The sequence below is a fragment of the Dunckerocampus dactyliophorus genome, chromosome 17 (genome assembly GCF_027744805.1).
Source record: "Dunckerocampus dactyliophorus isolate RoL2022-P2 chromosome 17, RoL_Ddac_1.1, whole genome shotgun sequence".
NCBI classification, from domain to species: Eukaryota; Metazoa; Chordata; class Actinopteri; order Syngnathiformes; family Syngnathidae; genus Dunckerocampus; species Dunckerocampus dactyliophorus.
In genome coordinates, this window is record NC_072835.1 from 14,499,920 (window position 1) to 14,520,152 (window position 20,233).

General features: G+C 40.6%; 1 protein-coding gene and 1 long non-coding RNA gene across 3 annotated transcripts in view; both read right to left on the minus strand.

Annotated features, from left to right (window-relative positions):
• The window catches only part of unc5cb (unc-5 netrin receptor Cb), a 144,333-nt gene extending 137,852 nt beyond the window's left edge, over positions 1-6,481 (minus strand). For both annotated transcript variants that reach the window (XM_054758277.1, XM_054758276.1), the window contains exon 1: positions 6,022-6,481. In XM_054758277.1, coding sequence (XP_054614252.1) covers positions 6,022-6,142 — 121 coding nt within the window. In that variant the 5' untranslated portion in view covers positions 6,143-6,481. The remainder of the gene's footprint in view (positions 1-6,021) is intronic.
• Positions 6,482-9,983: 3,502 nt separating this feature from the next.
• Positions 9,984-20,233, minus strand: part of LOC129169827 (uncharacterized) — a 97,988-nt gene continuing 87,738 nt past the window's right edge. The window contains exons 5-7 of the long non-coding RNA XR_008566477.1: positions 14,405-14,514; positions 12,988-13,112; positions 9,984-11,888 (exon numbers count right to left, since the gene is read on the minus strand). This is a non-coding gene — a long non-coding RNA (uncharacterized LOC129169827). The remainder of the gene's footprint in view (positions 11,889-12,987; positions 13,113-14,404; positions 14,515-20,233) is intronic.

The window sequence follows — 20,233 nt, forward strand, 5'->3', positions numbered from 1 at the left end:
CGTAAAACCATGATTTTTGTCCAAGGTTATCATACCGTCAGAATCTCATTCCCGCCCATGCCTAGTATGTATTTTTGTCACGAGGCAAAACCACAACAACCGCAAGGATCTACAATATTCTAAGCAATGCCAGAGCCTTATACGTTTAGCAACTTGATTATTTCTAGCATTCCCCTTTGACCGATGGACCACTGCTGCTATCGTGCATTTCCCTTTAAATGTCTCGTCAGGCTTCTGACTGGCTGACGTCTTCTTTTACAGCAGATTCCTAAAAACACCAGAGGGTTCCTGTCATAAAGATCTTTGACTGACGTTATTGCAATAGATTCCTAAAAACAGCACAAAACTCCTGTCAAAGACGACAACGATTACTGCTTCTGCAGTAGATTCCTTTAAAAACTGCAGTATTCAGGCGGAGCGGGCCTGCTTTGAACACTCTAATTTTTTCTAAGTAAACGCAGAGGATTCCTGCCATTTATAAGATTTCGGACTTTTTGGAGCAGATTCCTTAAAAGCAGCATCCCTGCTACAGTAACCCTCGTATATCGCGCTTAATTGGTTCCAGACCCGACCGTGATAAATAAATGGAATATTTTTGTAGTTAGAGAATAGAAAACCTGTTTCCGAGCTTGTACATACAGTTTTTAACATTATTAGAGCTCTCTCGACATGAAATGACACACCTCTAGTCACCTTTACACTCGTATTACCCAATTTAGTATGTAGAATTGGAGAAAATAAGCCATTTAAGAGAAATGTGCTCCTGTGTGGTGCTTTTAACGTGTTCTGGGTGTGTGGAGGACAGGAAGTGACATCGGGGAGTCAGAGTTGAGTTTCAGCTCGCATGGGTCACGGATGCAACAGAAGCCTGCATTATTATTCTGATTGTTATTGTTATGGTAACTATTGTTATGATTATTATGTTATTATTATTATTATGCCCGTTGGGACATAATTCAAACCTGCAATAAAAAGCTGTTGTTCCGCCAATCAAGTCTGGTGCTTGTATCACCATTTGTGTTTTAGTTAATTTAGGCATTTTTATGCTTGAAAATGCTTAATTTAGGCAAAAAATACATAATATTTGCTTAAATATGCCTTTTTCAGACCATATTCAGCCACGAAACAGCATGATTTATTCATTTTTTTCAAAAACCATGAGAGTGCAACCACGAAATTCAAAACGAGACACTACTGTGTACAAAAAAATCTTTGATGAGCATTAGCATAGTGCCAATGTAGGACTTTATAGCTTTATTCATGACTACCATTTGGTGAAGTAAAACATTTAAGATAAGGGAGAGCCTTACTTTTACAGAAAATAAAAGTCAAAGTGAACTCCGGCCCCGAGTCCGTAGTTTTCTGAAAATGTGGCCGCTGGAAAAATGTAGCTGAATAAACCTGGCCTAGACCCTTCCTAAAATATCCGACATATGACATCTGAGCTGCAACTGTAGCTTTCTGCAAGAGTCATGGCTGAGAAATGTTTCCTCCCAGCTTTCAAAGCAACACACCGGAGATACCTGAGTTCCATCTGTTCTTGCACAAAAGGCTTTCCAATCAAGACCCTGTCACTGAGCGCCCGGCAACCTCTCTTGGCAGCTCCCCGCTTATATATGCCTCAACCTGTCTCCTTTGTCAAGAGTTCACAAGGTTAATGAGAACTCTTTATTTCCCAGAACTCACAACCAGGAGGGAAGGAGGAAGCGACAGTCCACCCGAGTTAAGGTGAAATTAAACTCAAATCTTCTCTCTCTCTCTCTCTCTCTGTAGACCTCCTCCAAGGCCCAAACAATGTGAATTTAGATGACTGGCTTTTATTGAGCACACGGTGAGTCATGTTGGTGGTGCGCTAGTTTGACACTAAAGAAGTCAATCCCGGCCTCGTTCCCATCAAGTCGATGACACGGAGTGGTGGCTATTTTGTCATCACGTCAAAAAAGAAACCGGACCTGTGCCGATCCCCCCCCCATTCCTGCACTCCTTCATTAACAATGCAGGAGCAAGATGGAGGTCTGGAGCAGACAGATAAGGTTTCTCAAAGCTAAATTTAAGTAACTCAACTGTGATGAATACAGGAGGTAGCTCCAAATTTGATTGTACAATTTGGAATTTGTTTTAGGGGGGGAAAAATGACCGATTGGTGTTTTTGTAGTAAATTGCTAAAAACATCAGAAGGTCGCGGTCATATATGGGGTCTTCCACTAAAATATTCCCGAAGATTCCCCAAAGCAGAAGAGGATTCCTTTCATATATTGGACCTATGACTCCCGATTTTGCAGTAGATTCTAGGATCTTTGACGAGTGTTTTTGAAGTAGGTCCTCAAAATAGCATATCCTGCTATAGAGAAGATCTTTGACTAGTTGACTCATATTTTTGCAGTGGCTCCTTAAAACACAAAAGCACTCCTGTTCTAGATCTTTGCCTTGCGCCACGTACTTAAAAACAGCACAACACTCCTGTCGTGTATATATACTATCTTTGACACATACAAGATCTTTGACAAGCATTAATCTGGCACTTCCTGGTTTTAATGTATCATTTCGAGATTTTGGGGGGGAAATTACTCACAATAAGCACGAAAACTGCACGACGTCGTTCAAAACATCGCGTCAGAGATAGGGCTGTGGCAATACACTTACGCTGACATCATTTTCTGGAGGATTTCAAAAAAGGGGACGGTGTGATTTTGGTGGCATTTTGTGAGTGTTCCATTGACTTGGATGGAATGAATTGAGAAGTGACAAAAAAAATCAGTTACACAACATACGGTTTAATGCTGGACAAAATGAATCAATCAGTGCAGTATAATGAACAATGAAGTGCAGCAAAAAGTGTATCAAGTGGCCTGCATTTTTAGTTTGACACTGAATACATGAGGTAGCCAGTCTCGCTAGCCACCAGGTGAGTAAAAATAGTACCATTTTACATCCGAACGACACAGCTTGCAAACCGCATCACAGTTGTCCCTCGCTACATTGCGGTTCGATTATCGCTCCCTCACTCTATCGTCGTTTTTTTCAAAAATTGAGTGAATTACTACAATTGCGTAATTCATTTTGAATTAATTTTAGTCAGTTTCAAACTCTTTCTTACCTTTAGGATAAATAAACTGGAGGCTAGCTAATTAGCTCGGTATACCGTATTGCTGTGTTTAAAGTGGCGGCCATGTCTTGTGTGACGTCAGAGATGCTGTAGCCTACGCACAAGCGGTACGCAATGCGATGTAAACAAAGCTAGCAGTACTGTCGGAGTGTACGCCTACTGTATAGCAATCAAGTGACAAACGTCATGATGAGACAGGTTTTCTATACTCTAACTAGGCTAGTATCCAATTTATTAATACCGAATCCTACTCTGTGGAAATTCACTTTTGCGCCATCAGGTCTGGAACCAATTAACTGCGATAAATGAGGGAAGACTGTATTTCTTTCTTAAGCGTCGCCCTCCCTTTTAAAGCCGAAGTGCTCCCATACAGCTCACTTTAAGCACTGAGGTCCTGGACTGATGTTTACTGCGTGAAGCGGAAGAGGAAGGCGTGGGCGTCTCTGTAAGTTGCCTATGCTAGCAACAGTATCGGCTAGCGGACGAAATAGCTCTTCCAGGTTGAACACGGGGGATTTGAATGGGACTTAATATATCCATACCTGCAGCTGGAAGATCAATACTTTCTTTGGAAACAAAATATTGATATATATATATATCGCAACATCAATGAAATCACCCAGCCCTAGTCAGAGAAGATTAAGTCTAATCAGTAGGGTCAACTGCTAAAGCTAGTTAGCCACCAGCTAGCTAGCTTCTCTTGGTAATTGTTATCAAAATCACGTATTGATTTTACAGCGTTTAACTTTTCCACCTGTGTGACATTTGGCGTCAAAACAATGTGATGGCAGCAGTTTAACTCTTTTATGGGCAAAATTGCTTTAAACACCAAACCAAAATCTACCCTTTTCCTCTCATTCTTTTTGGCTTTTTCCCCCAGACAAAAAAAAAAAAAAAAATCAGGCCACCTTGGTTTTTTTCCAGAGGCGAACATCACCTGTATTCTGACACGCATACTGAGCATCCCGCACAGGCGGATTCCACCTTGTTCCCTGTTTTTTTGTTTGGCACACAATCTGACTTGAGGCAGCGGATTAGCGGTTTTGGGTGCTTGTGGCGTTACCTCCACGTGCTGCCTTTACAGACAGTTCTGAGAGAGGATAAAGACTCACTGAGATAAGCTTTTGTTTTGTATATTGTTTTGACAGTAAATAAGTTATTTTGCTTCCCGAACTAATATTATATACTCGTGGTCACATAGAGGATCTTAACTAGCATTTTTACAGTAGATCCTAAAAACAGCAAAGCAGTGCTGTTACATAGAAGACAGTTGACGCCTCATTTTGCAGTACATCCTTAAAAATAGCAGAAGCTCGTGTCATAGAGCACTGGTTCCCAAACTTCAGACATCTATACATACAGTCATGTATCCCCCACTCCTGCGCACTTAAAAAACAAGAAACCACGCAATGAAACAATCTTTGATAAATTATTAAAAAATATTATGACATTATATTAAAAAATGATGGGTCTTATTTTTCAACTGCACACATGGGCCGCTAATTTAAAGCGGAGGGGGTTTTAGAGCGGTAAGACGTCTCCTGGCAGGTTCGTCTTCTGTGTGGTGAATTTATTTGTGTTTGTACGTGTATTGAGTACTGAAGCGGTGACAAGCTGCGGTAAGACGTCGTGAACGGTGCTCTTTATGCTCATTTGCTGTGCTTTGGTTTGCAACAACATGGAAACAATCGGTACAATGCGACTAATGTTACACGTGGAGTTAATAATTATGAAAATAAAAAGGCAAATAATGCAGAAACCACAGTCAAAAACTAATTAAATACGAGGCTTATTACGGAGACAAATGCCAAATCTGCATCACAAACGGCGTGTTCAAGGACCGCCGAACAAAGTGGCCGCAACATACGAAGAAGACATATGCTTCGTGAAAGCGTAAATGTACTTCACGTCCAAACCTGGGGGCCGTCTAACATAGTCAGCGCACCCAGTCGACAAACAAATGACTCAGAAAACACAGTAATTGGTCACAGCACCCCGTACGAAGACCAGCTCTCACTTAGCACACGACATCAATGATCTTGAAAAACCTTCAAGATTAGACGCTTGTAATGAACAACGTCATCATCAAACTTATTTCTCTGACGCACACAGAACAATGAGCAACTTCATGGCGTCACCTTTCTTCTGCACCGCACTGCTACCTGCTGTGGCTGTTCACATGAGGCGTTCCAGCACATTACGTATTTCTACGTAAAGACCTTTTTAATTTTTATTCACGTACCCCTAACTTTGGGAACCGAGGATATCGAGGACTGTTGTTTTTTGAAGTAGATGTGTGAAAACAGCAAAGAACCCCCTCTTATACTGAGTTTCTTAAATGAACATTTTTGCAGTAGATCATTAAAAACAGCAGGGCACTCCTGTCATAAATAGGATCTTTGATTAGGATTTTTGCAGTAGATTCTTAAAACCAGCAGTGTGCTCCTGGCATACAGCGGATCTTCGACCAGTACTTTTGCAGTAGGTCCTTAAAACGAGGCACTCCTGTCGAACAGCATTAACATAATTCTTCATCTTCATTTATGACATTGTTACAATTGAAATGGTGATCTGTGATCATCCACCTATTATATGACTTTTAAACAGTTTGCACATTTTCAAAAAGCTTTTCCAAACTTGTTTTTGCTTGTTTGAAGCACATTTTTGCGCCAAGATTAATCAGAGCATCTACTTAATCAAACCTTTGTGTACATTCAGTCCACCCCAAGCCAAGTTGAAGCACTGAAATTGTCCCATGATGCTGAAAAAACACACACACACACACACACACACACACACACTGGAGCGCATATTGATAGCACTAAACAGGTTTAAGTTTGCTTTCATCATCAGTTGCCAGAAGTTTTGCGCTAACTTTTCTAGTCGAGAGGTGGAAAGATGTATGCGGACTTTACCTTGAGCCAGGCCGGGGTGCGACAGGAGCAGGAGCCCCAGCAGAGTGAGCATCTCCGGGGGGGACCTCCTCGTCCGTCTTCCCGTGTAGTCTCTGTCAGCTTGTGCGCCTTGGTGGCACATGACGAGGAGCCAAAACTACGCTCCAGGGGGCTGCTTGTTTGCTTTTGTTTTTGTTTCTTTATGTACAAACAACCGTCAAGGTGCGCGCCTCAGTCCACCCAAAATAATATTTAGAAAAGTGCCCTCAAAAAGTGGATGTGAATAAATCCAAGCAGGTCTGCGGAGCTCCACCGAGGAGAAAATGTTGTTTTAAAATGTGTGTCCGTTTGTCTTCCACTTGAGCCGCTCACTTGTGGATCGATGCCCCGGTGCCGCACGCATGCTCCGGTTAATACGTGTGCCGTGTGTGAGTGCTGCGACTCCTCGGCGGACTGACTGGAGGGACTGGAGCGAGGAGGAGAGCAGAAGTCTCTGCGGGCTACCTTTGCTCCTGCAGCCAATCCACAAGCTCCAGGAAAGTGGCGGCGTGCTACCAAAACCCGGCCTGGATGACGGCGGCGAGAGGGAACGGATGACAAAAGACCCACAGAAAGCATTCTTAGCCAATAAAAATCGAAATAATAACTATAATAACACTAAAGTGAAGTGAATACGTGTGTTGTTTGTTGTTGTTTTTTTACTTAAAGTCTGCTAAAAGTTGAAGTGGCGTTAAAATGGATGTTGTTAGAAACAGGTGTGTTCGCTTCTGGGTCACGTGACCAGGAAAAGGCATACTTGAAACTTTGTAAAACTACATTTTTTATTTTAGTAACTATGAAATGAGATTCAATACAACAGTTGTAAAGTTGTATTGTTACTCTGATAATGATAACGAACCGAAATATTAGCATTACCTGTCAATACAATGAAGCCAATGAATGGGGTTGTTGCTGCGTTCACTTCCGGGCACGTGATCAAGGTGCGAAACATTTGAATCATTTGTCTCTCTTTTAGCATAAACTGCTTTGTTTCCATTTTTAAATGAACTCACGTTGTTGTTATATCTGTTTTTTTTCTCATTGAATTTTTCAATATGTTGTTGGATTAAATCACACATTAAAGCAATGTTTCTTCATTTGAAGTAAGGCATCTATTTGCCTTTATTCATAAGGCACCATTTTTTGATTCAGCTCCCTCATTTGCTTGTGCATGTGTACTTAATAAAGTGTAACTATGCAAACAACGACATATGTGCTTTCCTCGCTCCAACCACTGTGATCAAAGTCTGATTTTATATGCATGACGGATGTCTAAGCAATATACCCCGCTGTCCGGTGATTAATGAGAAATATGAGGCTGACACTATCTTTCCAGAATGAAAAGCGATGACTTTTAAAATATGAATCTCATTCTCCGGGCCCTCCATCACCATTTGCAGGCATGTCAATGGGCAGCTGTCACGCCAGCTTCTGGCTTTCATGCAGGGGATGCAGGAAATTACGGCCCTGCCTGGCCTTCTGGAATGAACCACTTTAGCAGGATTAGTCATGTTTGGTTCGGTTAAAAGGAACTCTGGTGCCTTAGTAGTACAGTTCTTTTAGTCAAGTATGAACGCAATCATCTGAAGCCCTGGTGCGCAAGCGGGCCGAGGCTGCTTGAGTGATGGTCTCTGCAAGTGAACGCAATTCGGTTCACTTGAGCTCAAATGTGAACGCCATATGGACCAAATACACCAACCAGTGTTAGAATGGCAAATATGTAAGAGAAAAATCATTGGAAGTGCTGTGCTCTAGGGCAGCAGTGGCTCAGGAGGTACGTCGTCCAAGTTCGATCCTCGCTCCTGCCACCTACTCACTGTTTTTGCGTCCATGGGCAAGACACTTCACCCACCTTGCCTCCAGTGTTGCCCACATTGGTGCATGAATGTCAATGAATGTTTGGTGGTGGTTGGAGAGCTGCAAATTGGCAGCCATGTTTCTGTCACGCTAACCCAGAGCAGCTGTGGCTACAGATGTAGAATACCACCACCTGTGTGTGACTGAGGAGTGAATGAATAATGGGCTCACTTCACTGTGAAGCCCTTTGGTTGCCTTGGAAAGTGCTATAAAAATCCGTTATTATTATTATTATTATTATTATTAAAAATAACGTACACATCCAACCCAGCAGACTGCACTTTGGTTTGCAATATTTGCATTTTGTCATATAATACTGTATGTCACAAAAGCTGCCCTTTAAAAGTATATTTTAGAATCTCTTGGTAAAATCTAAGATGGTCAAAATATCAGAATATAAAAATAACACGTGCATTCAACCCAGCAGACTGCATTTTGATTTGAATATTTCAGTTACTTCATGTAACTTAGTACGTCATGAAAGTGAAGGTGCATTTTAAAAGCTTTCTGGGTAATCTAAGCTGGTAAAAATAGTAGCATATAAAAATAACTTACGCATTCCACCCTGCAGGTGGCATTTTGGTTGGTATACTTGAGTTGCATCACACAAATACCAGTGTGCAGTGTGTAAAAAAAACTTCACCAAAGTATCTTTTTGAACATTTTCGGTATGGAACCACAAGTGTAAACGCAGGCTGTATTTCAACATTTGTCTATAAGCTGGCGTTTTTGCGCTGTACGCAGCATTCATCTGAATAATCACATCCCATATCGTCTTATACATGCATGATATGATAGGAAAAGCGAGCACCAAGAAGCAGAAAGCAATCCTGAAGCACTGCGCACGTGAAACACTATCTCCTGCTGCTTATATCCACTTAACCCTGCCGTCAGTGTTGTCACATCACAGAGCGGGAATCCTCCCATTCTGCTTTATTTTTCCTCTCCTCTGTGATCCAATGCGATGGCTCATATAACCTCATTTTTTGTGTGCAGGTTCTTTGCTGACTGGAGTGGAAAGAAGCAAAGCGCTCGGCTGATGCTGCTCTAGTCCATCCAATTCAAGGTTAAATGACGTGCACGTTGCTGCTGCTGCTGCTGCTACGCTCAACTGACATTTATTTGTTGCCTGCTACCTTGAACAAGTTTTGTCATTGTCGCCCAAAGGAACAAAGGTAAGAGGTAAGTGTGGAGAATCTTTTTCTAGGGGTTCCCAGTATATCAAGGGCCTTTTCTGTTGCTGTAAAATCATTCATGACAATAAAAAATATATATATGTACAGTCAAACATCAGGATTCAAACACCCCAATTTTCCTATGATTCGGTTTTCAATGAAAATTTTCGCCAGCATTTCGCATCGGTTCTCGTACACTGTCTCGGCTATCGTATAGTATTGCGCGTAACAAACTGTTGTATTTTACCCTTTGGTACATTGACTTTGATGGTATTAATAAGGATGTGTACGGGCTACTGCCTTGCTTGTTTATTCAGCCATCTTGGATCACACACCCAACACCAAATAATAATAATGGATTACATTTATACACAAAGCGCTTCACAGTGAACCAACCCATTATTCATTCACTCCTCAATCACACGCTGGTGTTGGTTAACTACGTCTGTAGTCACAGCTGCCCTGGTGTAGACTGATGGAAACATGGCTGCCAATTCACGCCTACGACCTCTCCGACCACCTCCAAACATTCATCCACTGTCGTGTGGGCAGCACTGGAGGCAAGGTGGGGGAAGTGTTTTGCCCATTTGGCTCCTCGCTGTCTTTGCCAACAAGAATCTTCAATAAAGGTAAGAATAATCTTACATGTTCATTTATCAATTTTATTCATCATTTATAATTATTTCACATTGTTTCCTGCATGTAAAACTACAATTATTCACTATAAAATGTATTGTTAATATTATGGATTTCTGGTATGCAGACATTGGATTTTCATTTCAGTCATTTCATTTCCTCTGGTAAAAATCGTTTTTTGTACCTTTCAGGTTTTGTCTCACCTTTTGGAACAAATTAAGATTTAGAATTAGATGGAGGGCCAGATCAAATGTTTTGAAGGGCTATACATGGCTCACAAGTTACAGGATCTCAAGTATAATAATGTTCATTTTGCATTAGGTTATTGTGGGGCATGAGTGCCACAGCAAATCCAGCAGAGGGTGCTGTTTTGAAAAAAAGCTTTATTTGCCATATAAATGTAACATTTTACACAAATGATAGTGATGGTTTTGAAGTGTTTGACTATGTTGCAGCCAAGTCTGCTTGTCCTTTTCCTTCCATGTTGGGTCCCAACTTTCCAACAAAAACAGCGACTGCGCCAATTTTTAGTTTAATTTTTTTTATCACATATGTGGACCATTTACATTTTTTCAGCAATCTTTTAAAATATTTAAACATTTCAGTCAGCAGCAACAATTTTTTTTTTACATAAAACGGGTTTTGTCCCACTTATTTTTCATTGATGTTTTAAAAACATATTTTTTTGTCAAATATTTGACTCTATTATTTTTCTTTAATTTTGTTGTATTTAACATTTTCCATAGCAATTATTCATGTACACTAGGTCCCCAACTTACGAACACAATTGGTTCCAGACGACGGTTCTTATGTCGAATTGTTCTTAAGTAGGGGAAAAGGTAATATTACCAATGATATAGGTACTACATGTACGTGTATACATATACAGTATATGTGTATGTATGTAAATATGAGTTTGGATGCAGTAGTAATATTAAACGAGGATAATTAATGAAAAAAACAATAATAAAAGTGATATAATAATACGTAATGATAAATGTTATTTACCTTTGAAGAGGAGTGGTCGAGCATACGTCGTTGTGGTGGAGTTGGAGGAGGAGTTATTGAAAAAAAGGACAAATCGTCGTCATCGTTAGACTCTTCTAAAAGAGGTAGTGTTCTGTGGGTGGTGTAGAATTAAGCAGGCCTATTAACTCTTCATAAACATTAATCACACGCTCTGTCCTGGTTGTATAATTTAGCTTTCCATTTAGCTTTATCTCCCAAGCGTCTAACTCTTCCTCTGTTGGTCCCATTAGCAGTGTCACAGTGCCCTCTACTGGTCAAGCATGTACTGTAGCAGTATAAATACTGATTGAGCGACTACAAGGCAAAATAAAATAAAGTATAGACCAGTCGGCTTGTGTTCGTGTCCGCGAATGTTCGCTAGTCGGGTGTTCGTAAGTTGGGGACCTAGTGTAATATGATGGAATTTATTGTACATTTAAAAATGTGCTCTATTTTTAATTAATTTAACCAAAGGCTCTACATTACTCTCAACAACCTCATTTCTTTTATCATGGAAATATTATCATAATTCACGATCTTTTCTTAGAATGATGTGACTTGAGGATGCACCAAATGTGTTTATTTGGGGTCCAATGTCTTAATCAAAGCTACGTGTTGATTAGCAGTGAAAAGTACTTCAAAATTGAAACCCACCGAGCCAAGTAAAAAAAAAAAAAACGGTGGCCTCTGGTACCTTGATTATATTGGATTTGAATGTAAAACAAGATTTCCTCTGTGAGTGCTGCCCTCACGTTTCAGAATTTTTAATTGCAGTACTGTATATCTTCTCAAAACGGGACAGTACTATAGAAATCAAATTTGGATATGCTAGTATTGTCCCTTGAGAAGCTATACTGTCTTTGTCTATACTGGACTGAGAAGAAAACAACACCTACGGTATACTGCTGACCTGTGGGGGCCCTAAAGCAATATGGTGGTGTGAAAAAACCCCCTGAATATAACAGAAACCATGAGAGGTGGGAGGTGGGGGGTGTGAGAAGCCACCCAGATAGCTAACACCCCCACCTCGCTCTCCCATCACCGTTACATGAACACGTCTGTCAGGAGACATGTCTTGAGGAGATGCTGCTAGATGGATGTTGCCGTCTCAAAGGAAACTTGACACTTGACACAACCCGGACCTGGAGGGGGGGCAGGGGGTGATGAACAGGTCTGGGATCAAGATAAAAGTAACTTCAGTCTTGCACATTTTAGAACAGCTTATTCCCCCAGAGACCCTGAAGTTTATTTGCACAGATAATGAAATAAAATTACTTTAAAGCTGGGGTGTCCAAACGTCTTCCACCAGAGGCCAAATACAGAAAAAAAAGAGGGGTGCGGGGGCCACTTCGATGATATTCTTCACGTTTCATTAACTTAATTACAAACCTCAGAACAGACCTCGTGCACTGGTTCTCCACACTTCACAGCGTTTACATCATCGAGCTCATTGAAAGCTGCTGTGGAGGAGGCTTCCGAATGTAAGACCCTCAAGTACACCGAGCTGGCAGCCGATGCCGAAAAAGAGGATGGAGAGCCAAGCTTTGCCCCGTGGAAGTCGGCTGCTGAGGTTTCGTGGGCAAGTCTACCATCAGGCTGCTTAATGACTTGGGAATTCGAGGCCAAACCCAACACCAAACCATCAAAGCCCTCTCAAGAGCAGCAGAGGAAGCGAGTATATACTTGTACATATACTGTATATACATATACATACTGTATATACAGTATACATATCCATTTTCTATGCCCCTTATCCTCACTAGGGTAGCGCGGGTGTGCTGGAGCCTATCCCAGCTGGCGAGAGGCGGGGTACACCCTGGACTGGTCGCCAGCCAATCACAGGGCACATATATGGCCAACACGCTAACCACTAGGCCACCGTACGGCGCAAAATTACACATAACAAAATGTTTGAGACACGATTACAGACATGATTTTGGCACAGTCAGGATTTGGATTGTTTTTAAAAAAGATTTAAAAACAATCCATTTATCTGCTAAACCGTGAAATATCATTAAAGAAAAAAAAACAGCTTACATCTCAGCTTTGTGTTACAGGTGACTAAGCAAATGGTTTGTGATTGTTTTATTATTATTATTTAATTAAAATGTGTGCTTAATTTTATGTTCAGAACATGCTTCGGGCTACTAAGAGCGATTTGCACCCCTGCTTTAAACGAGTTCTTTAAAACAGAGCAAGGCTTTTAATTGAGGTCGCAGCTGGAATGTATGCAGTATCATCTATCTGTATTAAATAATAGTGTAATCTATACCCAGCATTTATGGTGGAACCTCGTTTAGCATCCGCCCCGGTTGGAGAAGGACTAAATCAACTCTGCTTCTTCCTACTCCTTTTCGAACATGTTGAAGTGCAATCCTGTGTTGCTCCTTGATGTAACTGAAACAAAAAAAACACGACCATGGTTATGATGCACCATCCAGAGAGATCCACCAGCCTTTGCATTGTGTACTGTTAGATGTGCAGATGTACCTAAAGCTGTGTCCGATATTCATCAGGTTCAAATTCACAATTAAGGCTTCGAGGGTTAAGTGATAACGTCTGTGGGAGTCTCTTCTCCTCCTTTCCACTAATGGAGTTGTTTAAGCTTCAAATATTACAACGATCCTCCACTTTGCTGCACACAGACAGAAAAATCGCTAGAAGAACTATTAGATGTAATTCAGACTGCATTTACTCCCGCATTACTCACAGCACTTTACATGATCGAATCCCGCGTTCCTGACCTTGCGGAAATGTGTAAAATGACCACGAGCTCTTTAGCTCCACATTATGAAACAGTGTTGGAAAAAAATGGAGGAATATTTCACGCAACAAAAGTAGAGGGGAAAAAAAAGATCGTGACGTGTCTGTGTGTATGGCAGTTTCTGCAATCAGCAGAGTGTGCTCTGATGTGAAAGAGGCAGTGAATGGCTTCCAGACTCAAAATAAGAACAAAAAATGTTTATCTGCAATAATATCCAGATTTATAACTACATTCAAAAAACATAACTACATACAGTTTTTGTGCAGTCACAAGAATAATCGCATCACATCAACGCAATACCTTTGGCCTTTGCACATTGGCGCTTGGTGGAGGTATAAAAATATCATTCTAAACATTACTTGGAGAATCTTTAGGCATTTTTTAACTTCAGGGTTCATACATGTGTTCTGTGTACAGTGTGAGTGGCTTAGCTTAATTTAGGGGTTGTGCAGGTGTACCTTATCAAATGTCTGATGCATGTACAGATAGTTATGTATTTCATGCCTAAATATGAATGATAATAAGATTAGCAATTAGATTTGTGGGTAAAATGAACAAGGTAATGATTCATATTTAGGCCTGTCACAATAATCGATGCAATAATAATAAACACAATATTAACACAATAATAAACGCTAAAAAAAACAACATTGATCATAGCTCTTAGCATTCCAATGGCAATGTTAAATACTCTTCAAAAGTTAAAGTTGATTGCTTTTGGTACTATGTACTGTCATTATTATGCCATTTAATGGATTAAAAAATGGTCTCAAAAAATGTGGTCAATAATATCGATTATCTATAATAATTTGTAGGACAATGATCGACCAGCAAAATTTGTTATCGTCACAGGCCTATTCATATTCATTGTAATTAGTTGAAAGAATAAACAAATCTTAATTTTGTTAAAGAGAGTTTGTCTAACCTGACAAACAGTAAGCCAGACATCCCATAATGCAGCCGGGCACTCAGTGGTCCGTCTCTCCTCGTCAGGCTATAGATCAATTAGACAAGGAGACAGACAGTCGGACCAGCCTATAAACAAACAAACAAAATGGAGGATGGTAAATGCACGGGCCATGTAATGCAGTTTGTGTGATGGAAACGCTCCCTGGCCTTCTTTCCATCACACGTGCACACACATGCACACAAACACACACACACACACACACACACACACACACACACACACACACACAAGGCGGACTATGTTTCTAATTTGAAAGATAAGCATCTGAGAGTGAAAATGGAATAGGAAATTAATCACAGCTATAAATGAAGTCACCTTTAGGTATATCCATTTTGCTCTGTCCCAAAGTTACAGCTCATTACCATTAAAGCTACAGTCACACAAAATGGTGTGTTCACAGTAGGGCTTCCTAAAACACTTTTAAATGGTCTAAATTCTAGCACATTCTAACACACTTCCAATGCACTATTGTGGGATCTCTTGTGGAACTTATTTGAAATGATGGGGCCGCACATTGGCCTGGTGATTAGCATGTTGGCCACACAGTCAGGAGTTCGGGAAGCCATGGTTTCAAATCTCCGCTTGGGCATCTCTGTGTGGAGTTTGCATGTTCTCCCCATGCGTGTGTCGGTTTTCTCCGGTTTCCTCCTACATTCCAAAAACATGCACGTTAGGTTAAAAGGAGACTCTAAATTGTCCATAGGTGTCGGTCCATAGGTACTTTTTTCTCTTAACAGTTTGACTTCATTCCTGTAAAACAACTGCTGTTTTTTCCATTTCTGCTTCTGCTTTTTTAATAATTTTCCAACTATTTAAAATTCCCATTATGTTATAACTTTCTCCCTAACCTAATTTTCTTCATTCTTAGTTTTGTTTGTTTCTATAACGTTACGACTTTTAAAAATTATGTGTTTTTTCTTTAATATTTCAACTCTATGCTACTAAAATGGCAAGATTTTTCTGAATAATATCACTTAATTCTCATTCAGTTGTGATATTAGATGACAACTTTTTTGGCCTTATAAAATATCTTTTAAAAATTACTGCTGATTTTTACATTTTTGCAGCCATTGCTGTTGATTTTTCTGTTTTTATGTTAAATCGTATTTTTAGACTGTACCGCGGGCCAATCAAAAAAGCTGTATCGGGACGCAAATGGCCTCCGGGCAAAACGTTGGACACCCCTGGTGCAGGAATTGCTTTAATGTGAATATACAGTACATTACAGTAAGTCTGCGAGTGTTATCTTGTGAACAGGATTGCACAAAAATACACAAAGCTATTCATTTTTGTTGTAAATCTATATAAAAATACAATAAATATTTTTGTGTGTCATTTATTGCCTCGTTCTTATTGGAGAACTCTGCTCGATTGCTGAAAATGATACAAATATGGCTCTCATGCTATCAGTTCAACCTTATGTTATTAGATAAATTATTCAACAACAGTGGTGTCCAAACCAATCCAACGTGGTCAATATATGCTAAGCAATCTGAACAAAACATTCACATCTTAGCTTTATGATATAGGTGACAAAGCAACTTAGTGTTATATCTAATGATATATCTTATTAATAACAAATTCATTTTATTTGTAGAATATGCCGAGGGCAAATAAAAAACAAGCTGTGTGAGTAACCGTCTTCCTCCGTCCCAAATTACAAGTGCGGTCATTCCACAGTCAGTGGGTATAAAGACAAAAATGAAGAGGACTGACTCTCACATAGTGTGTGTGTGTGTGTGTGCCACAATAAAGCTGCTGGCCATGGCTTTGGGCTCACTTTACTGCCGCTCTTGATATCAGTATTAAAAGTGATTTGCGGCGCCGTATGTGGCAAGGAATCAAAACTTCATTTAGGCAGATAAAGATGCCATTTGGGAGGGAGATAAAGTGCTGCATCATGGGAGATGTGTTCCCCAGCGTGCTCTCGCCGTCTCGCCCTTACAGCACCCTCAGATTTACTGGCTGCCTTTTTCCTGCTCCATAAAACAGCAAATCTGCTCGCCAGGCGACACAGGCAAATGTTAATGGATTCATTTGTCAAGAACCTTCCACTTATTTACAGTCCTCTTCCATTACCGCCGCTACGCCTCAAGCAGGAGGAGAGGAGAGATGAAAAAAAACAGTGGCCAAAGTCAAAATATCGATTTGCCTGTCCATCAAGGCCGAGACTTCCTGTAAAACACACACACACATACACACACATGCACACATAGGCAAAGACATCAGTGTCACCAGTGTCTTTCAACCCAACTGCTTTTTTTCTTGTATTTCTACCACTGATGCAATTGTGACATACGTATCCCACTGGATTTATACTTCTCGTGTATCCCGCTCTACCACGAGGCCAAAAAAGGTCTCTCCTTTGTGACATTTTTTATCAAGGGGTTTACGATATTCAAAGCAATGCAGTCGGTGCACATTGCGGAAGGCGCTACCCAAGACGTTAGTTAGGGAAAGACACTACACTGCACGCAGGCATCGCTACAGGCCGCGGTAGTACGAGTCACAGGTGGTCAGCTTTTGTGATCGGTGTGGAAAGGCATTTATTGGCATAAGCCGATCATGTGATTTTTCACATAAATTGGCAAATACTGATCGGTGGCCGATCGATCGGAGCATCCGTACTAATAGGGGCTAGCCACATGGAAACGTTTTCAGGTCAAAACGGCAAAGTATTTGATCTTTTCAGCCTCTCATCCACACGGAAAAAGCGTTCTGGGTGCCCTGAAACGGCTTCCAGAGTGGGCTTGTCTTATTTGTATAGACAGCCGAGCCTCTGCTTTGCAGAAACAATGACGTCACCGACCCGTTGCCACACCGTTGCCGTCACGTGACCAGAAGTGAGCTTTAACGACAAGCCGACATAACATCTGAATATCTCGCCTGACATGACTCACCCAACCCCACATTCTCCTGATATTTTGTTGTCTTATACTCCATAGTGACTCACAGAAGTAATTCCGTCTGGATGCAGCTTTTGACTAAGCTATTGACTAATCCAGCACAGTGTGGACGCTAATTTTTTTCAGCCATCTCAGGAGAGTCCCCATGTGGACAGGGCCTAAAGGTGACTGTAGGGGCGTTATTTCATGCCTAGAAAGAATCATTATGTTTAGAAAGTCATAAACAACTTTTCTATGCTCTAACTATGAAAATATTCTGTTTATTAATATTGAATCCTACTTCGCGGAAATTCACTTATCGCGGTCGGTTCTGGAACTAATTAACCGTGACGACTGTATATGGAATAGACAACAAAACTGTGGGGGTACTCTTCCACGGTAGTGCCGCACTGTGACTACCCCTGTCTTCTCCCTCCATCAAAATCAAACATTCTTCTTTAAATGGCAGGTATCGGGCGCGGTATCTGAGCAAGCGCCGCACTTTTACAGCAGGAAGTAGTGATCCTCTGCATTAATCCCCCTACGGGGATTTTTGTTTTTGATTACAGAAACATCAGACAGAAGTCAAATGACAGCGGCAAACAGAAAGAGGTCACGCACAAGCCAAAAAGCTCACAGTAAGCACTGCCAGTTCTTCTCGAAAGCATCCCTGTGTGGCTTGACAAACATCACATCTCATCTTTGTTGTAGTATGTTGTTCTGTTTATTTAGCACCCTCCCATGTTGTGCAATCATTGCGTAACATGTGCATTTACATAAAATCTGCACCAAAATACTATAATTACAATAATCAACTAATCCTTCCCAGAGTGCTGATAATGTCCCCAAGCTGATGCCTCACCAGGGCCAAAAACACAAAACATGAAAACATTTTTAAAAAAAAAAAACAACCTTCAAGAGTATTCATGAGCCCAGTGGTGCTTCAGTAAAATAGCATTCATCATGAATACAGAGGAGAAATCATTATTGTTTCTGGTCTCACACTAAATAAACCATCTTCAATAGTAGCAATTGGTTGAAAATCACTATTTTGTTTTATTAATTTGATTTGATTGTGTTGACTGAATTTCATTTAATTGTATGAGTTTATTTGTTTGATTTATTATGTCTTTATTGTACTAATTTAGTTAGTTTTTTAACTGTATTTCTTATTTTACCTGATGCTATTTTATATTTTATTGAATATTGTTCAGGTGGCTGGAAATTTGTCTATGGTGAGCCCAGTTTATTTTTCATTTATTGTATTCATTTTATATTTATTTTATTGGTTGTTTATTTTATGTATTTTTTTTTTTTACATTTGTTTGACTGCCGTATAGTGTATATTAATTTCTTTTTTGCTCACATATTTTTTATTTTGTTGGTTTTTGGTTGGTTTTGTTCAGCAGTCGTAGGCAATGTAAACATATAAGCAGAACAGAATAGTATGTCATAATCCCCAAACCACCTAAAAGGTCAATTCATGGTATTTTTGCAAATACAGCTTCATACACACATCATGTGTGACATTCATGTAGCTGATAAAAATGGTTTTGTGCAAAATTGATCAATATCGTGAGAGCAACTGGACATTGTCATGTCTTTACCAATACAACCGCTACCACACTCCTGATCAAAATTTTAAGACCAGTTGGAAAATTGCAAGAATTTACATTTTGCACTGTTGAATCTGAGCTTCAAAATGCAAAAAAGAAGAAATGGGAGCGAGACAAAAACATTTTGGAGTTTGCAATTTATTGCAAACAAGCATTAAAATGAAATAGGCTGTTCATTAAGGGATTAAGACCACAACCTTTAAAAGCTAAAATCTTGGCAAAAATGTGGAGTCAATGTCATTTTCTGTCAGGATCTTTTGATCTCTTGGCAAAAAAGCTTTCTCTCTTTGAACGCGGCCTGATTGGTGAGCTGTTTATAAGCAAGGGCTTTCGCAGCGGGCCAGTGCTGCTGAGGTTGGACGCAGTAAGACAGTCAATTTCAACTTCTTAAAAGTAACTGAGGGTTATGGAACGAAAAAGTCAAGTGGTAGACCCAATAAAATGTCACCGGCCCTAAGATGGGGGATCCGATTGGCTGTCCATCAAGACACAGAACGATCCTCGGCCCCGATGGAGGTTGTTTCTGGTGCCGAGTGCAGTCTAATAACCATCGGATGGCATCTGCGAGAGAAAAGTTTTAAGAACAAAAAACGTGTTCAAAGGACTCGTCTCCTTCAGTGCCACAAAATTATCCGCTTGAAATTTGCACGATGGCACCAAACATGGGACACTGGAAGGCGGAGGAAATGCAACCTTGATGGTCCTGATGTCTTCTAACTTTACTGACATGACAAGGAGATCCCACGTGAGATGTTTTCCACACGGCACAGTGGAGGGAGTGCCATCATGGTCTAGGGTGATTTTTCCTTTAATGGAGCTTCAACTTGTGCAGGGGTGTCAAACAGCAGCTGGCTTTGTGGAGATGTTGAAGGGGGCATCCCTCATGACTGAAGGCCCTCACCTGTGTGGTAATGACTTCTGAGTTTTTCAACAGGACAACGCCACAGTTTACAATGCCCACCTGACAAAGGATTTCTTCCAGAGGAATAACGTCACTCTTTTGGACCATCCTGCGTGTTCCCCTGATCTAAATCCAATTGAGAACATTTGGGAATGGGTGGCAAGGGACGTATACAAAAATGGACATCATTTCCAGACAGTGGATGCCCTCCGTGAAGCCATCTTCACCACCTGGAGCACCATTCCCACTAGCCTCCTGGAAACACTGGCATCCAGCATGCCCAAACCTATTTTTGAGGTGATTTACAAGAATGGCGCAGCGACTCCTTACTGAGTCCTTTTTTTGAGGGTTTTTTAGCTATGGTTTTAAACTTTAGATCAGC